The sequence below is a fragment of the Amphiprion ocellaris genome, chromosome 15 (genome assembly GCF_022539595.1).
Source record: "Amphiprion ocellaris isolate individual 3 ecotype Okinawa chromosome 15, ASM2253959v1, whole genome shotgun sequence".
NCBI lineage: Eukaryota > Metazoa > Chordata > Actinopteri > Pomacentridae > Amphiprion > Amphiprion ocellaris.
The window spans coordinates 13,114,147-13,134,399 of record NC_072780.1 but is presented as its reverse complement, the minus strand read 5'-3'; the positions used below and the strand labels follow the sequence as shown (position 1 = coordinate 13,134,399).

General features: G+C 39.3%; 1 protein-coding gene across 1 annotated transcript; it reads right to left on the bottom strand.

The window, feature by feature from the left end:
- Positions 1 to 188: 188 nt before the first annotated feature.
- On the bottom strand, positions 189 to 15,976 carry LOC111570266 (oxysterol-binding protein-related protein 3-like). The gene is made up of 22 exons (XM_055018208.1): positions 15,959 to 15,976; positions 13,440 to 13,629; positions 12,072 to 12,188; positions 11,219 to 11,272; positions 11,013 to 11,126; positions 10,681 to 10,833; positions 10,473 to 10,563; positions 10,208 to 10,311; positions 9,937 to 10,026; positions 9,702 to 9,861; positions 9,389 to 9,513; positions 9,154 to 9,285; positions 7,387 to 7,480; positions 6,370 to 6,605; positions 5,532 to 5,669; positions 4,238 to 4,301; positions 3,724 to 3,802; positions 3,408 to 3,552; positions 2,431 to 2,575; positions 2,180 to 2,306; positions 1,246 to 1,368; positions 189 to 937 (listed from the first exon to the last, which is right to left on the bottom strand). Exons 2-22 carry the CDS (start codon positions 13,500 to 13,502, stop codon positions 841 to 843), a joined length of 2,451 nt encoding a protein of 816 aa, XP_054874183.1. The 5' UTR covers positions 13,503 to 13,629; positions 15,959 to 15,976; the 3' UTR covers positions 189 to 840.
- Positions 15,977 to 20,253: the final 4,277 nt, after the last annotated feature.

The following is a 20,253-nucleotide window of genomic DNA, read 5'->3' as shown; positions in this document are numbered from 1 at the left end:
AGTTTGGGGGCCAAAGTTATTGCTTTGACTCTATGTCTGTTTATACTACACTATATTCTGAGTGCTGCTAACGCTACAGTATCTTTCATGTATAACTGTTTCAGACGGACACTTGATGACCGATAAGTGGTTGGAAAGGATTTACCTTTTTGAGTTATCTTAAATAGAACACAAAGCACGACACACCATTACTTGCCCACCCTTTGCAGTTTATTAAATTCTTTCAACATGAAGTATTACTGTTGTTTTCTGTCTCCATAATCCTATGTCAGTCATGACCGATAATAGCAAGGCAGCATACTGAAAAAGGTGACATCCTGTTCTATAATTAGAACCTCTGAGTACAGTGTGCTTAAGTAAAAGGAAATTCTTTGAATGGGAGTATGTGAGCAAGTTCAGATCTTCGTCACCTCTAACCCTGTCCTTATCTCTCCAGTGAAGCGTCACACTGACAGCATCCAAACATTTTTCATTTTTCTGAATAAAACAGTTTCTGCATAATTGCTACAGCAGTTCATTTCTGTGCAGCACTACAAATAAAAAGGCACTTTGGTAAATGCTGAGATGCAGCGAAACATATTGATATGCATGTTTAGTCTACAGGGACACTGTGTAAATTACAGTTAAAAGAGGAGAAAAATGTACTATTACAAGCAACAGAAACAAAACCAAAAGAATTTCTACAGGTTCTGCTCAGTCCTCAAACAAGAAGCAGAAAGTCCATGTGGGTTTGGGTTACCATGACATGGAACAATTCATGGTGACCAGGTCAGAAGGCTGGTCTCAGTTCAGTTTTATACTTCCCTCTCTGTGTTTTAATTTCACTGGAAACGTTTGAGTTCACCACAATACAGGGAAGTCCATTTTGCTGAAGCCGGGATCCCTCCGCAGCTCCCAGTAAGTGTTGTTGCTCACCCATGTGTCATCCTTAGACTTCCTATCAGAACAAGACAAATTAAAAAGTTTTTTTTTAGTGATTGAAACATATTGAATGACGCCTCAGTCGTACTTAAATTAAGTGACATCTCTCAAATATTCAGTATATTAAATAAAAAACACGAATTACATTTTTTGTTGTGATGAGCCCAGTAGTTATTAAAAAAAAAAAAAAACCTCAGAATGACTGTTTGTAGAGGCAATCTCTCATCATGCGACACACCAATTATGTGGAAAAACACATGAGAACACTATGTCTGATTGCACACAAAGACTCATACGCTTACAAACAAGCAAAGAGCAGCATACTTGAAAAAGCGTGGCTGGTGTGTCATGTTGTTGTCCTGCAGCACTTTCCTCCTCTCCCTCTGGAGCTGCTCTATCCTCTGTTTCTGCTCCTCAGCTCCTTCTGTGTTTCCCTCCTCCAGCAGCCTGGAAGAAGTATAAAGAGATCTGAGTCAGGATGGGTAATAGTGGAAATTTGCTACTACTAGAGTGTCATGACCGTTCATCCAACCTATTCCACTCAGACAAATCAAAAAACTCAGGCTTTTCCTTATAGGAAGAAGCAGAGACATTAGTTGCAGCTGGCTTCAAGTTCCTGTTCCAGCGTAGCTCGTGAATTATCACACTTAATTTACTTAGTCATGTTATGCCTCAGCCAGCGTTGTCTGGAACATACCATAGTTAATACAATTAGTGCACAGCAGTTACACAGCCTTGGTAAAGCATCTGCAGGTTGCATTCACATTTTTAGTGACACCATAAATAAATAAAGGTTAAAGATTTTTCTTTCTTTTATTTGCGTACTTTTGCTGACTCACGGTGACAAGTTGCAGTTATATAATTTCTTATTCTAGTGTTATTCACTAAAAGTAAATTGTTTGGAAATACACTGCTTAAACAAGGGGTTCAAAATCTTATTACACAATTACTGGGAGATGAGAGGACACTGCTATTCTTGTGACTTCATCTTCCTGGATCTAAACTGCAATAGGCTGTTGCCATGGTTATGCTCATATCTCAGGCTTGTACTGCTCCACACCACATGGGCTAAATCAGACTTGGCCCACAACATTGTGTTCATCAAAAAAAAAATGTTTGAGTCCAAATGGTCAGATTTGGCAGCTTTAAAACCATTTAAACTATAAGATCATCTGTGGTGACCATCAGGCCAGACTGCACATATTAATTAAGATTTCTGTAAAAATGATCAGAACCAAAAGAGCTAAAGAGTGGCAACCTCTGGTCCGGCCTGAAGCGTGTGTCTGTGGGGGGCAGCAGAGGTCTTAAGGTGGAGTCCAGCTCATTCAGCTCCACTGCAAACTGTGTGAAGCCATAGTACTGCTCTTGGTCCTCTGGCATGGGATCTAAACAGAGACACATGCAGATATGAACGACTATAATGTCCTGCCAAGGTCGGCTTTGCTGTTTGATTACAGTATTCTGGTGTGAAAACTTTTTAATTGCAATTTCCAAGGACCGATCACTCACTTGCTCTCCAGATACACGTGGCAGAAGGTGGGTCACCTTGAAACACTGACTCGTGCCATTTTCCAAAAATGGAGTGCACCACTTTTCCATTTGAATCTGTAACCACACCCTCGATCTCGTTCACTGTAGAGCTCCATGATCTAGCCTGAAGAGAAAAAAGGAAATAAGTTTTTAAAGAAGAGAACAAACGGATTACACAATATAAAAGCATACATTGTTTGTATCATATAGGTTATGTAATACATACAGTATGATTTGTCTGTTTGACTGAACAGCATTAATGTTGCCCTGTACACAACCACAATGGTTTTGAAATGACGCAATAAAGATGTGATAGAAATGTTGTTTTTCAGCTTGCATTCAACAGGTTTAACTCAAATACTACATTATAGTAATACATTAACGATTTCGGATTTACTGACGTTTTTTCCATCCCTCAATTTTCACAGACTCAAATGTCAAACTAAAATAATTAAAAATATGAGGAATATAAGATTAGTTGTAATACTAGGATGCAAATCTTTTATATCATATTACTTGACTGTCTGTATTCATTTTTTAAATTTAGTTCTGATTTGTCCACTAGATGGTGCTGAATGCATGGTACAGCATACCTATAGGCCACATCACATTAAATAAAACTGCAGTCATCTTTAAACAGTTTATTCACAGCTGGATTTTCCCCAGTTGTGAATAAATTGTAGGTGTCTGCTCAGAGGATGATGAACCTAAATCAGCTGCTACATTCTAACCAGTGACGCTTATTACGAAAGTCCGATAGACCGAGATTCATGTGAATGTGTTTAATCAACATAACAGCTAAGAAACGGAAAAGAAACTCTCTGAAGGAGCACTCAAGAATTTTCTCTAAATTGTTTTCAGAGTGAATTGTGGGATAAAGATCAGCTTCTCTCATTCACAGCTGGAGCACAGACATTGATGACAAAACAGCAATCTACGCATCTGTGTTTCCCAACCTTGACAAATGTTATTTTACACTGGCAGGCATCACTGTTGACATTTTTAATGGCCATCTCTCCATAGTGTTCGATCCAGCGTTGGCCACTCAGGATGTTATGGATGCAGGATGTCACTTTGTTCCATTCGTAGTGGTCACCAAAGCTGTAGAAATCACACACATGCTGCACTTACTGTGGCAAAAATGTACGTTTCCTTCCTTATTCATACAACCTACAGTGTGCACAAAGATGTGCACACTCATATTACTTACAAACACTCATGCACATACAAACAGACACCCACATTGAATAATTAAATAAGTAAAGGACCTACGCAGGTAGTGTGACATGTGTGGTTCCCATGGGAACTATTTCCATGGATTTTCCCCAGAATTTATTTTTCCATCGAACATCTACAAGGGAAACAATGACAGAACAGTGAGTGCTTGTAACACTGGAAACAACCAAATTATCTTAATCTTATACCTCAGAGAAGTTTGTTATCTGAGCTGTAAAGCAAATATTAGAGTCTTTTTATGCAGCTTCTTTATTCATGTGCACAGAAGGGAATGCAAACAGGCTGCAGTTTCTTTCACGACCAGTAGATGTTGAGTTGTTTAAGAACACACCTCATTTTAAAGTGTAACAAGTGACATCACATTGATATCATCTGCACAGTAATATATCAAGCGCCTAATTATCACATAATGTAAAGTTACTGAAGTCCTCCATCATGCTAGTATTCTGCCTTAATGTAAAATACAACATGTAGCAAATGTTAAGGAACAAAGGTGTGGCACCACTGATGAGCCCAGGCAAGCAGAGAGGAAATGATAATTTGTGCTTACCTTGCCAAAAGCTGAAGTTTCTTGAATCAGAGTGGCATGCTGACACAGGTGGGTGATGACTCACCTTAAAAGCAGAGAGAAAAAATAATATTAAAAGGTTGTCCTTTCATTAATCTGTTAAATGGTTTGAACAGTGATAAATGCATCTTTTTTACCAGGGATCAGCATAATTACTGTAAACAAACAAGACCACCACAGGCCAAGACTCCCTTTATTTACATTGTTTGCCTCTAAACTGGTTTGCGTGAGAAACTTGTGAATTAAGTGGAGCGAGAAGACAGTTCTGTTCTTCCAGTAAAGAAGATTTTAGCTGACACCTCTAACATATGACAACTTGCAAAAGAAGTCACAATTAATTTGAGAATTACAAATCAGTATTTAAAAATACAACTTTATCACATTTAACTTACATGTTTAGCCCTTTTGAATCCCAAACAGTTTCTGGGCGCTTTCTTTTTTTTGTTGCTGTTCTTTTTATTTTTGGCCCAGTCACATTTTTACTAAGGGCTGCACAGTGACACGGTGGTTAGGACTGTTGCCCCACAGCTACAAGATCCCCGGTTCGCGTCCCGCCCTTGATCTGGGATCTTTCCGTGTGGAGTCTGCATGTTTTCTCTGTGATTCTAAATTGCCCGTAGGTGTGAATGTGAGTATGCTTGGTTATCTGTCACTATGTTTAGCCCTGCGATAGACTGGTGTTCTACATACTATAAATATTTTACAAATTACACTCATAATTTTTTCAAATTCTTGTCTGTGCAGTTTAAACAAAGCTTGCAGTTCAACCGAAACGTCCCTGAATTTTTCATGTGACTGTTGATCACCACTGAGTCAGTCATAGCGTCATGGTTGCGATGAGACACTAAGAACTTTTTTTTTCAGCATACAGCTAACATAAACACTATATTTTGGTGATGTTTTTAAAATTAGACATATAGAATAAAGCAATTCTGATGAAATATCACATTTGTAAGCTTAGATTTGATTAGTTTTTCGGTCGAGAACCACACATAAGTACAAGAAACGTAAAGAATTTAAAACTCCTTTTGTTTTCACAACTTGCTTTGATTAAAGGTGTAATTTTACGTTTTGAAAAAGATGACAAGTCTTTCAAACCACCAGGAGGTTACATTCACAAGAAAATGTCTAAAATTAATTTTTAAAAAAATCTTTCTACAAATGAAATTGAAAATGTTTTCATGCTAAAGGTGTGTGTAAAATAGTGTGAATAGCAGTCTATACTGTGGAGAGAGTGTATTCTAATTCAGTGAGTCATGTTAACTGTGAACTGTACCTGTTCTGCTATAAACCTGAGGCCTTTGTCAGGTCTGTCACACTCGTACGTCTCTCCCAGGACGGGGTTAAAGGGTTTGCTTCCTGCTCGATGGTAGCTGGATGCATAGGCAGTGATTGCAAACGTGGCAACATACACCTGCACAGGAACAGATGAGGAAGATGAATCAACCACAAGAACTGGAGGATTGTCCCAATAGAAATGTATTGATCTGTCTGTCTTTATGTGTAAACACTTCGTGTTGTGTGGACGCATGTGCGAATGAATGTGCTTCAGATTCTAACTGCACTTAAATGAATGTGTGTGGAGATAAAAATGATGCATGTTTGTATATTCATACATGAAACCATTTTAGATGTGGGTAAATGTGAATTAAGTAAGCAGAATTATTAGTGTTACACACATTTAGGTCTGTGTAACTTCTGTGTCTATAAATAAGCATCAAAGAGAGAAGACAGCTACTGAATGTTACTTTCGTGCTAAAAATGAAATATTAATTGAAGCCTCCGACAGAAGCGCACACTGAGCAAAAGGCGAACATCAGAGAAGCATTTAAAGAGCTGCCTGAGGAGGAATGCTGAGCTTAAAACCACACACATTTCTGCAAGTTTGATTTTCTGGGATTCGATGTCATTTTGTAAATGCATTTTTGTAACATCTATGTCAGAAAACTTTTACTAAAACCTTTGAAATGTCTTTGTGCACATGTTAAAGTAACTGTGTGCATGGGTTTAGCCCAAGTGCTTCAGTAAAATGAATACATGTTACTGATTCTCTGTCTTGCTTGTCCAGGTGTGTATGTGCAATATTATCATGAGTGAATTCTTTTTTTATTCACCATGCGCTGGTAAGGGTCTTGAGTTTGGTTGGCGGTGTCCAGCAGGTCGCTGTACTCCAGCTCCTCACACAGTCGTTGCAGGGTGTTCAGCGGCTCATTGAGCTGCACTGGCATGGCCACTTTGGACAAGTCTTTGCCAATATTGTTTCTCAGGATGTTCCACAGGCTCACGCTGCTGGTCGGACAGGGAGAGGGCAGCGTGGAGCGACGACGAGCCAGGGTCACCACGCTGCTAACTGGAGGAGAGACGTGAGGAGGAAAAAAGATATTTTAAAGAACAGAGACGAGTGAGACGGAGCATGTGGGAGAGCTGAAACAGGAGAGGTGCATTTGTTGACTCTGCAAATTGTCCAAACCAACATTTTGTTGTTGCATTATGCTCTTTGAGAGGTTTTACCAGATAGCAAATAAGAACATTCAAGGAGTGTATTCATGTATTCTAAAATACATTTAGCACAATCTGATCTAACTTAAACAATCAATATAGTAAAGTTCTGCACAGGCTGTAATTATTCCATCTAAACCAGATGAATCCAGATAAAACCAGCATTTGTACTTGAAACTGAGTGAGCCATTAAATCCCATTTCTCCTGTTTAACGCTACCTGAAGGCAAAGATTTATGCAGTGAAAACATAAAACCAACACCATCTGCAGCAGTGAATTAATGATGCATGCTCACAGATGCTTTGACACATACTGCATGAGGAAACACTGTGCTGCGTTTGTAAATATATCTGGAAGTTGGCAGTGGTCATGTTCAACACATTCTTTGAGCAAGTGAGTAATTTCAGTGATTCCAGACATTCATTATTTATTTGATGCTGACACTTTCTGAAAAACACACAAACACACAAGCTTAGTCACAGTCACACACAAATGCACAGAGACAGACAATCCACTGCCGCGCTTTGACAGAATAAGGTCTCTTTACACTGAATCCTGTCTCTCCATCCGTTCAGCGAGTTAGTACGACTTCACACTCACACACATACACAACTTGTTACTGTATCACGTACTGGAGTTGTGTCTCTCGCTGCCTCCCTCGTTGCTGTAGGTGTCCATGGAGACGCTGTCACTGACATCACTGATATACGAGTCATCGTCGGACACCTGGAGACAGAAAATCAATGATGAAAGGTCAGCGAGTCACGATAATATAGAATCAAAGGACAAAAACACACACACGTAAAGTGTTTGCATCATCAGGATGGAACAGAAAATCATGTCATATATATTCAGAAAAAGACTATATGTACTAGGAAAGTTCCATTTAAGTTAGAACAGTTAGTCAATTTGTCACTTTGAAACTTAATTCTCAACTATTTTAAAGAATTCTTTGAAATTTTTTTTTACCATATTATCATGTCCTAATCATTCTTTTTATATGTTAGGAGGACATTATGATTGAACATACCCACCTTAGAAGTGTAACATATCAATGACTCAAAAACACAGATGCAGAAGTTTCATACATGGCAAACCAAACAAAACAATCCCGTCAGCTTAGAGGGTGGAGAGATAAGAGAGATGAGGAGAAGAGAGAAGCTCTGTTTCTCTTTGTAAAGTTGCAAAAGAAGAAATTTTGAGCCTTTATCTAACATTAGCAATCATTTATTAGCTGTTTGATAATGTAATTAAGCGGAGAGCTTGTTATTTATGACCATTACTAATGTTGTACTGAGCAATACATAACATACAGTAACATTCAGATACACTGACTTGCAGGCAACCCTGTGCAATTTACTCATCATCTTCTTCAGAATTGTTGTGGGGTTCTAACATGTGTGGCTCAATTACTCCAGTATTACAGCTTGCTATTGTGAAGAGCAGAGCAGTTTTACAGTGTGTGAGCAGAGTGGAAGGTTAGCAAACACACCTGAGCTATCGCTGACATTTTAGGGCAAGAAGGGATCATTTTCATGGAGAAAGCACTTCTAAATATGTGACTTTGTTAGACAAACAAGTGTTTTCAAGAGCTTATTCAATCTCAGAAGAAGGACTTCAACCATCAATTAACCCTTTAGGTAATTTAAGTAACAATGACCTATATAATTTCTGGCTATAGCTGTCTAATGCAAGCACTTATGAGTTTTGCCAAAGCAAGCAATCTGTAGATGCTATTTTACACTCTGATAAGCTGTGATTTAATCACAGCTTTCTAAACACTTTAAACTTCACGTCCATGCAGAAAGCTTGATCATCTCACGCATGTCTGACAGAACAAATGTTTATCAGTGCAGCTGTCTACACCACCGACACACACCATGTGCTGTATTTTTTCATAACTGTATCTTATTTATAGGATTCAAGTCTATTTTTTCTGTTTTACATGTGTAACTAGAGTCATTATGTACTGAGTTTTGACTACATCAAAAAAGTGGGTTGACCGACATTCATCAGTCTACCTGAAAGTCTCCTGTATTGACAGATGGAGCTCTGATTGCTGCTGCTACTCTGCTAAATGTGCTGCTCATGCTACATTTTCTGTGTAGATATGGTGGAATCAATTCATTGAAAAAACAATTATTCCATTTGGTTTTGAACATGGAGAAGCAGAAAAGGAGGAAGGGAAAAGTCATTGTACGTACACCACATAGGGGGAAAGTTAAAGGAACACATCAAAGGAAACAGATGGTCACCCACACGCTTATTACAAACCACAAAGGAATTTTATGGTACTGAAACTTCGTCAATCAGTATCTATGTGGTATGGAGTAAGTGGGCAGCGACCCCTTTTTTTTTCTCTGAAGACAGAAAGAATGATGTAGTGCATAATTTCTGACCTCATTCTCAGATGAAGAAGAAGAGAGCAGGTACTCCTGAGCGTCAAAGAACTCCGATATCGACTCTGGGATAGATGCTTTGCTCTCATTGGAGGCCTGGTGGACCAAAGAGTGAGAGGCGCCTGGGCAATCCTGATTGGACAATAAGACAACAAGTGATAGAAATTAGACCTGTGGTGAGAGATGCTGGGAATTTATGGTTGAATCATGCATAACCAAAAGTTTGGAGTCTCACTGAGGCAAAGGAAGTCTTTAAGCCCATGACCTGAGCTGGCTGGGGGCCCTGCAGGTCGATGGTGTGTCTCATTCTGTCTCTCTCTGCTGACAGGGAACTAAAGGCTGATTTCAGTGTGACGTGGACTGAAGAAAAGCAAATACCAGAGGCAGAAGTGAAAAAAAAAGCATACAAAAAAAAGCAGGGAGAGAGCAGGTACAGAGTAGTCATGGAAACTATCTTGTCCTAAAGAAGTAAACACAAAAAGTCTATTTTTCTATCTACAGTGAATGTCATCTCCTGGGCAAACTAGAAGACCCAAACATGGACTCACTGTTGTTGGCCAGTCGGCAGAAGTCTTCTTGTAGACGTGACACGTCTGTAGGGGAGTCTGGGGATTCAGGACAGACCTCCTGGGCATTTGACTCTGTGGTGGAGAGGTTAGGATTGGAGGCATGAAGGCGAGGAGATTTGGAGGAGATGCAGCTAGGAACCTGGTGGACAAAGAATCATTACTTTCCGTTCATTTCCAATATTACATGATTATGAAAAAGAAGCTGGACATGTACCTGTAGCGTGGATTTGGTTTCTTTGCCATTGTTTTTGGATCGCCACCTCCTCGGTCTTTTCTCCTTTTTGGGGATGTCATAAGTAGATGCCTGTGGTAAGAAACGTATATATTAAGATCACTCTTTTTTCTCCAGCAGCCACTTTTCTGTTCTGTCAAAAAAGTTGGGAAATACTTTTTCATTGAATGTTACTGCAAATAGTTTTAATAGAGCTAAATAACTCTTTAATATTTTACACTATGGTACACTAAATCCGTGTTCCTGTGTTTACTTGTAGTGCAGTGATGGCTGGAGCGGAGTACGTGCGGTGGAGGACCTCCATGCTCTTCAGCAGTAGATTTAGTTCCAGCAGATAAGATTCACATTCCTCCAAGTCTGAGTGAAACAGAGATTATTATTAGTTCAAAGTTTGGGGGCACGCTGGCACAGTGACGAGAGATAAAATGGGACATAAAAGAGCGAGACACGCAGCTTGGAAACACTTTGAGAGAGCAGAAAGCAGAGACAAAGAGAAAAAGCAACAATAAGCAACCAACCTTTGCAGGCCTTGTCCATTTCCTCTGAGGAGTGGAGCCAGGAGCTAACCTTAGCCTGGTGGACTGACGCCTGCTTGGTGAGAGTAGCCCTCTGGTTTGGACAAGCAATAGAGACAGCATGAAACACATGCTCTCACATAACACATCCCTGCAGCAACATTAAAGACGTATTTATTTTTTGCTATAAAAGAGCACAGGGACAACTTACTTTTCTGAGGGAGTCATTAAGTGAAGGCGAGGATGAGGCATGGGGGTGGAAGAGGTGCCTCTCATGGGGATACGTAGCAATTTCATTCTGCCGAAACACACGGTGATTACGCAGCTTCGACACCCACTCTTCAAACAGCTCCGGAGACTTCACCTGGGTGCCATGAAGTCAAATTAGCATCATCAACTTTAAAAAAAAAAAAAAAAAAATCCTTAGAATTTCTTTGCATGATTTAGAGAATGAAAGTCTACAGATGTTGCGGTATAAGTTTCAGACCAAAAAAAGGCAAAGAATCATGTAGAAGTCAAACAAACCCAAGTCTCAAGAATTACCTTAAGGTGATAGATGTTATCCTCTGTGTCTAGGTCAATGCACATGGCTTTCTTCTTGATCGACATAACGGAAAGGCCAACATCTATGCAGCCATGAAGCTTTCCCTTCTTCAGCTGTGCAAAAACAGCAGTTTGCACTTAGTTCATAGTTTATGCGTATGTGTGGAAGAATGACAGACAGATGGTGCTCTTGAGGTGATACCTACATCAGTCCCATGCTTTGCGTACTTCAAGATGCCTTTCTCCAACATGAAGTATCTCTAAGTGAGAAGAAATCAAACTCGGTCAATAACCATTAACATAACACAATGTTAGTTATATAAAGCCAACAAAAATTACATGCAGACGCTGCACCAATAACACTACTTTCTTTGACCTTGACATTCAAATTTTACAGCAGCAGCAGTAGAATACATAATCAGCAGCACTATGGATAATGATCATGTATCAGCGTAACCACAAGTTACAAGCATTCCTTAGTTCTACAATAAAAAGAGCATGCTGACGAGAAACCCTGACACTATCTGAGGCCGGTTGATTAGGTTACACATGACTAGTAAAGTTCCATCATGTTGCAACACAGAAGTTTCCAGGTACACATGAGCACACTCACAGAGAGAAGAGGGGGAGGAAGATGAGTCAGGGTTACAGTATAATCAAACGGGAATAAAAAAGAATGGAAAGAAGGAAACACAGAGAGCTATAATGGTGAAGAGGAGGAAATGTGGAAATAGCTCGAGGTATTAAAAGATAAGAGGTCAGAACTCTAGTTAGACATTTAGGGAAGGCGGAAAGCATTGCTGGTTCAAAATTGATAACAAAAAAGAAAGCACAGCTAAGGCTTCTGTGCAGTATTATGAGAAGCATTTGATAGTACAACATAGAAAATATGTGCAAAGGATTATGGTGCACTATCTGATACGCCTTATAACAAAACCCATAACATTCCGTGTTCGGCTCAATAAGAGACAGCAGCAGGGTGGTGTTTGTGTTCAGTAACAAGTGGTGTCTCACTGCTGTTGCTGTCTGGGGTTTAAAGCTGGTTCGTGAGGTGCTCACCTTATGCCATCCCTTCATGGGCCACTTCCTCCTCTTGAGCAGGAAGCCCTCCTGTCTGTCAGGCTCTTGCATGTTGGCAGGAACCCCCCTGAGCCCCTCCACGATCTCCCAGCTATCCTGAAAGGAGACATGAGAGCAATACAGCATGAGGCTCGCGGCGAAGTTCTTTACCTCGAAATAACAGAAGCATATGAACAGCACAAATCTCATCATCAGCGGAGGTAACATTTCAGTGCAATAATATTGTCATTGTAAAAACAGGAAACCAGTGGCATTTTTTAGTGCAAACCCCAAAACCAGATGGCGGGTATGAAAGGGATGTTATATAAGTATTTTTTTAATTGCCTAAACTACATTTTATCAGTGCCAGAAACTGTGATCTTCAACATTTCCTTTAACTCTTCAACTAATACTATATGACTTTCAGTTTAGTCAGGAAAAACAACCTAATCTAGGCTAAAAATCAAGATATTTCATCAAAATCACTTCAACATGTCTCATATAAAAATTGCAAATAAATAATAAATCATTTATAGCAACCAGATTCTGTCCAACACAAAAAATTCTGCGCTCTGGGACACAACCGAGAAGTCATTACTGACTCATCTACAACCACTAGTCACATGAAAAAAATATAATTCCAGGAGTTTTTGGCTGAACTGGACTGAACTGCAAGCTGTGTTTACACCCAGCAGATAGAAGATAAGGATGGAAAGTAATTCAAAATGTAAGGAGTGAAATATCTTAGGTAGCTAGACCCCTGTAAGCAACTCAACTTGAGTTTTTTTCCTTTTTAAGATTTATGGGGTTGTAACTCAGACAGTATATTGGACAGCCCTAACACAGACACAGGACTGACCTCCTTCACAGCATGGTACATCCTGCTCATGATATTAACTAAGAAGAAAAACACTTTACTGAAATGCTCGCAGTGGATGCAAGCACAAACTCATGCATTGCACTAAGCTTACACTACCGTTCAAAAGTTTGGGGTCACCCAGACAATTTCATGTTTTCTGTGAAAACTCACACTTTTATTTATGTGCTAACATAATTTCACAAGAGTTTTCTAATCATCAATTAGCCTTTCAACACGATTTGCTAACACAATGTACCATTAGAACACAGGAGTGATGGTTGCTGGAAACGGGCCTCTGTACCCCTATGTAGATATTCTATTAAAAATCAGCCGTTTCCAGCTAGAATAGTCATTTAACACATTAACAATGTCTAGATCTTATTTCTGATTCAGTTAATGTTACCTTCATTGAAAAAAAAAAATCCCTTTCTTTCAAAAATACGGACATTTCTAAGTGGCCCCAAACTTTTGAACTGTAGTATACACACTATAATACACACTATACATACCTGATTACTGTCGTGTTTAGAGGAGCCGCTGCTGTCACTGTGAGTGGGCGACGGTGATGTCATCTTGTTGCGACTCGACTGCTTTCTACCCAGCGTTGTCTTGTTTCTGTGGAAACCGCAGCAGCAACGATCACAGCAGAGCCGCCAGGAGCATCACTCTGACCTTTGAAGGCCACGCCAACAGTCAGCACTGCAGAGAAAGGTTAAAAACAAAACTGATGTCACAACAGTACAAAGGTTGTGCTTATTTTGAAGAGAACTGTAGCAGCCAACAGCACCGACAGATAAAAACAGAAAGGAATGACTTACTCACTGCATGTCTGACTGACTGTAAAATCCCCAAAGTCCAAAGTAGCTGCGTTTTAAGGAAGCTAGACACAAATACTCAAAATACAATCATTATCATGAGTGTTGTCTCACAGACACACTATGAATGAATGTAAATTTAGATGTGCTCTGTCAAATGTGAGGCTTTATACAGACTATTTTTGTAAATTTCAACTAAGTATACACTCAAAGCCACTCGAATAAATGTTTCCAAGTCAGTATTTAATGCTATGGTGGTACAATACAAGAAACATGAGAGTTTTGGGAACTACTTATCTTCCATTTAAAAAGAGCCCAAAATGATGAGGTTGGATATTATTGGAACCTTTCAGCAGTTCACACTGTTCCTTTATCTTTACAACATATATGTTCAAATCCTATTTCTAACACTAAAGCAGCCTATATACATACTGTGCAGTGTGAATTCACTCCACCTACATACTACTGAATTTGATTTTGCTGCCACACACTTCTTTCATCTCTACATCCCTCTGCTGTGTCAGTATTTTAGATTTGAATCTCTATTATGTAGAAATGTATGATGAGATCAAAACCATGTATCAGCATCAGCAGCATTAGCAGATAAAGGTTTTCAAATGAAATACAGGCAGCAGAACAAAGTAAACTCTGACGGATAGATAATACCTAAAGGTTTTGCTACAGTTTTGTTTAAAATATCTAACATAAAAATAAAGATTTGATTGATGTTCTGTGTAATCAGGTGGAAAAATGTATATGAATATAAATTAGAATTGTTTCATAATTGCAATTAATAGTTAAATCCTTGAAATGATTGTCCTAAGTGAAATCCACGTTATTGTTTGTTGCTGTTCATGTTTGCAAAGTCTTACTTTTTAAAGAAAAAAAAATCTGTGGTCCAGATTAATGATTTCAAACCATCAGTAATAAAATTTTTTTTTTTAAAAAGCGTTTGTTTTGCCTTGATTTGTTTGTGGAGTTTGGTCTGATGGTGCTACATAATTACATGGATGTACTGTACATGTTTATGACTGTGCAGAAGGAACACGGAACATCACACTCTAACTTCATTCCTATGCTTGCCACTAATGACATGCTCCAGCCTGGCTGTGTATGTTGTGCTTCTGTGTGCGTTTTAAAGCCACTCTCTTTGTACCCTGATGCTATCAAAGATCTCTGTGTCCATGGAGGTGTACCATACATGTGTGAGAGGGGCACAGTGCTGTCTGATGGATTAACATGGTGAGGGAATGCCTGTGGGCTTTGTGTGGGCTTGCATGCATGCAAATTTGTGTAAACTTTTGGATTTGAAGTATGCTGCTAGCTGCATTCCCTGCAAAACACCCTTGTGGTTTACGTGAGTGTGTGTTCTGTAGATCCCCAAGGCCTCTCTTACAGTCAGTACCATGCTCAGGACGTGAGTCATCAACAGGAAAGAATGTGCTCCGTGCTTCGATACCCCTGACACACCATAACACCAGGCTAGCTACAGTCAACACTCAGCTGAAAGCAGGCCGAAACACATGGACAGCCCACTTACTTCACAGCTCTGGAGCACAGGCTAAAAGGACAGACAATATATTTGAGTAGGCTTCAAATGATAAACGCCGGGAGCTTGATTTAGCTCATCAAGCTGTTCTGCTTGTACTTTTCAGGCTGTGACACGTCTGGCTTCTTCAACTGCATCTGAAGCTTTGCAGACTTAAATCAAGTCAGGTATTTATTACACATAGCTTCTCCATCTTACCGCTGTGAAAATGCGCCCATATGTAGTCTAGACCATAAACAACAAAAGGTGCATCCGACCGTAAGTATTCTTCACTGACATGTAGTGTAGAAGCTCAGGGCCTTTAACAGCAAAATTCTTTGAATCATGGCTATTCATACACATATATATAATAAGTGGCAGTAAATACCACTTTACATAACACACTCAGCCCTGTCCTCCATTCCTCCGGCTTTTTCCCTTTCACACAACCCAGCCGCAAAGTGTGCAACAGCCGACTTCCTCAGAGCAAAACCTCAAAAATTGTAACTGCATCAGTGCAGAGATTTTGCTTCAAGTGTGACAACTTCATGACACTTCCTCACCTCACAACCCTGTGTGAAAGCTGCATGTGAGTTTAACCGCCACAGAACACTATGTGCCATAGACAAACTGTAAATGAAGCTGGGAGATGAGTCCCTGAACATCCACTGTGTGCCCTACTTACCTCAGCTGAGTGATTACTGTAGGTCTGTACACCAACCAGCTTCCTGCACTGTAAGACTAGAAGTGCTGGGGTTTTACCTTTAGTCTTACGTAATGTGAGTCAATCATTAATGCCATAACACCTTGTAAATGATCTGTTAAGATGGAAAGGGGTCATTCTTGTGGCAAGGCCCAATGAAACAGAGTCACAAGGCCCAAATGAGGGAATAAAAGGTTTAAAGGTGGTGGAAAAGTAACTACTTCGTGTGTCTCTTGCTTTTTTTTTTTCTAACCATGTGTCAGAAATTGTGTGATCAGCTTGTGAGAAGAAGGAAGAGACAGGACAGATGCAAATAGGGGATAATTGGCTTTGTCTTTATGTGTTAGATGTTAGGGGAACGGATAGCAATGTGAGTGTTGCCTGGTATAACAAGAAACCCATCCATAGTAAATTAATCTAAATTGGGCATGTTCTTCTTACCTTAAAGAAAAAAGTACCTAAAAGTCCCTATGATGAGAACAGTTTTCCCCTGACTTTCCTTTTGTAGATTTGACTGTAAACCAGTTTTCAGTGAAGTACCTACATGCACAAGTTCAGGAGAAAAAGGCAGGGATGCAAATGCAAGACCAGCAAATTTTTCTCCTGCTCATGCCATACACAGCAATCAGCAAGGGCCAAGCCTTATTAAATGGTTTCAAGATCACCAACTTGTGTTCACTCAAAGCTTTACTACGACAAACCCTTTTGATCGGAGACATAAATAGACTTTTAAGTATAGTTTATATAGGCAGAATTCAACAAAAATTTAAAAAACAATAATCTAATAAGTCAATAAGTTCACAGTATATCCTCATCTGAGTTATGCATGACAACAGCTAATGCATACCAGAAATTTTAGAAAGCTGCATGGCTTTCAAAACCAAAGCCTAGTCTTGTTGTTTACCAGTTTCAGATCGAAGCCAGAGGAATTGTCAGGCTGGAGTTTCCAGTCGTGGCATGACAAACACACAGGCGTTGACTTAGCAGCCAATCCATCCGCTTTCTGTCACACATTCTTTCAACAGCAAGACTGCCATCAACCTGACAGTCCACATAGTTGTCCATCCTCCCCATTTCTCGCTTACTAGGACTGCAAAAAGGTCCTCATAGATGACCAATTTGTGACTCTACCTCCAATGAAGCAGCACAGTCTTCGGCTAAAGCTTCTTTACAGAATTACTGAGTTAAAGCTGTGCATGATCCACTGATTATCAGAGAGCCGAAGCATAAGATGCTTTAAATAGATTCACATCTGGCAGTATTTATCTTGCTGTTTCATACATCAACACCCAAATTTTGCAACAAAAATAGAGTCAATGAGCGGCAGCATATGGTTTTCAATTGGTTGGTGGCAGTAGCGCATAGACTTGATGTCAGAGGTCAGACAAGCTGACTGAGTGTACGGCTGGGAGCACTGACTTGTCTGAAGCTACTTTAACAATCGGTTTGTGTCTGAAAGAAAGTCTGAGCCTGTGCTTCCTGTGTGCAGCCAGAGAAAAAGCTAGTATGAATGTATCAGCAAGTAATCAAAGAGATACAGAGCAGCCCCAATATGCCAGTCAGCAGTCAGTTATTTTTATGTGCATTCAAAGAGAAACAGAACGAGAACAAGCCTGAGAACCAGCATGCCCTTAGATTCCTGACCGTTGTATTTTTGAAAAGCTGCATCACAACAGATGTCTTTCTGTCTTCTTCCTGCTGAGACAAGGGACACTTTGTGTAACTCCTCAATCACAAGTTGCTATGGATACAAAAAAAACCAAGGCAAAGGCAAGAATATATTCAGTTTGTTTGTTCTTTATGAGAAATATGAGGGCTATTAATAGAACCTGTAGCGTTACCAGGAGAAACATGATTTCACAAGTGTCTTGGTGCTGACCAGCTGGCTTGAATGGAAGTAGGACAACAGTCTAGAACCTCATACAACCACAGGCGGGCTATTCTCAGAGTGGCCACTTGGTGTATTAGTCAAGCAGGAGTGCTCTGTATTTACCAGCTTTTAAGTGGGTGTTGTGTAAAGGAGGAGAAAGTGACACAGCGATAACTCAGTCAGTCACGTCATCCATGCTGGATGTTTACACCCAAAAATGTTGCAGCAGGAAAAAAACATTTTAGCTGGACAGTGATCAGCTGACAGAGAAAATTCGCACATGTGACGCAATCCTCTTTTGGCTCGACATCCTGTGAGTGCTGGGAGCGCAGACTGGAGCAGTGCCACTTGGAGTAGGAAATTAATCTCTTGCTCAAGAGCACTTCAACAAGGCAGATGCATGCCAGCAAATGGATCTGAACACAGATTTCTCATCTGGTGTACTCTCTCTCTCTTCTAATGCTTCGGATGCTCAGTAGGGCTGCAATGAATAATCATTTCTATATAGTAACCTGATGTTTTCTCCATTAACAAATAAATCATTTCATCTCTCAAATGTCAGAAACATCTAGAGTGTCCAGAGAGCAAGTTGACATTTGAAAATGTAGTATTTTGCCCAATCAAACCTGAAAGCATTTAGCTTAAAATTATATCAAACAAAGAAACCAGCAAATCCTTATTATGATTATAAAAATATTTTATATATTTTCCATTAATTGACTAGTCCACTAAATGACATTATGTGTTATGTATGATGCTACTTCCCTGATCAGACAGACATTCATCATCAGTAGAAGTTTTAAGGCTTCCTGAAAACTGTAAGACCGGTAATTAAACCCATTTTTTTTATCCCTCTCTGCCATTATTGAATGTAATGTGAAAATCAAACCCATATTTCATCGCAGCTTTATGAACTGGCCCCACTGTATGATTAAACATGTTAACACAGAAACTCCATGGCTGCAGTTTTATTTACATTAGCTTGAGTGCTGGGCTGGCAGTGTGCACCCACAGGCAATCTGAGAACGGCACAGTGATAGTGATGCCATCACCACTCATGCATAAAATGATCTTGTCTGGACTAGGAGGTGCTAAGGCCAAGTATTGATTTACAGTATCATAAAAGCAAAGTCACTCAAGCACCACTGGAGTGAAAGTGCTGAAAGGTTTATGCTCCTTTCATGAATTAATGGCGCTTAGGGCTACAACCAGCAATTATTTTTTATTATTGACTTATTTCTTAATAAATAATACTCTGAGGAAAATACAGAAGTGTCCATCAAACGAGTACAAGGTGATATCTGTAAATATCCAGCAGAGGCGGATCGATTATAGGAGCTAATATTCAGCATTTTTGAAGTTACCAGTATGATTATGTTTTAAACACTTTCTGATAAAATAGACTATTTTAGAAATACGCTACTTTGGTTCTGATGCAGCTGCTTCTCTCTGTCTGTGAGAAAACTCTGTCGTCTCAAGCGATGTCCTGCTCACAGCACATTTGACTGATTATACATAACAAGTAACAGCCTAACAAAAACAAACAATAAATGTTTGAAAGTTCTCTTTTAACTAGTCAGATGTCAAATTAAACCTTAAAGCAAGTCTTTGATGGAGGCTGTGCTACTCAAAAATGCCACAACAATTCTAACTTTTCCTGCAAATGTATATTAGCTTCAAATATTGGATATTGGTTTCCTTGATTTCCAATCATAAGTAAAGGTCATGACACAATCATATTGCTCAAACCTAACATACAGCTTTGTTTGATCAAAACCATTCACTTTTCTGTTCTGGAAGCCCAAGAAAACGAGCAATTACTCACATTTGAAAAGCTGGAACCTATGCATGCTTCTCCTAGAATATATTGTGTGAAAACTATTAATCAAAATAGGTACTGATTAGTTTTTTCAACATTTTTGTAGAAGAGTTGTATGTTTGTACACAATATCAGATTTGATAATTGGGCAGGTCAATAATTTGATGCAATATTCCACATTTGTCTGATATTTGGTATTTTAATACTTTCAATCAATTTCTGACTAAATAAAATAAATTGCTCAAGACCACAGACCGCTATCATGTTAAACAATGTCCATCTATCTGACTGGTTACATCATCAGCAATAGCCTATCAACAAGGAGGGGTAAATGTTAAAACGTTTTCTTTTAATAAATATATGCAAAACACAGCAAACCAAACAAAAGGCATTTCGACTACGTTTTGTGTTGGAGTTTGTGCCCTTCTAAATTGTGACAGCAAGATTTTAATTATTTCTGCTAAACCGTATCGGTTTGAAACATCAGTTCTTGTTCTTCTTGATTGTTTATAATTAATATCTGCCCTGAAAAACCATATGGGTCCATCCCTAATTTTAATATTTAATATAAACAAGCAGAATGAACAT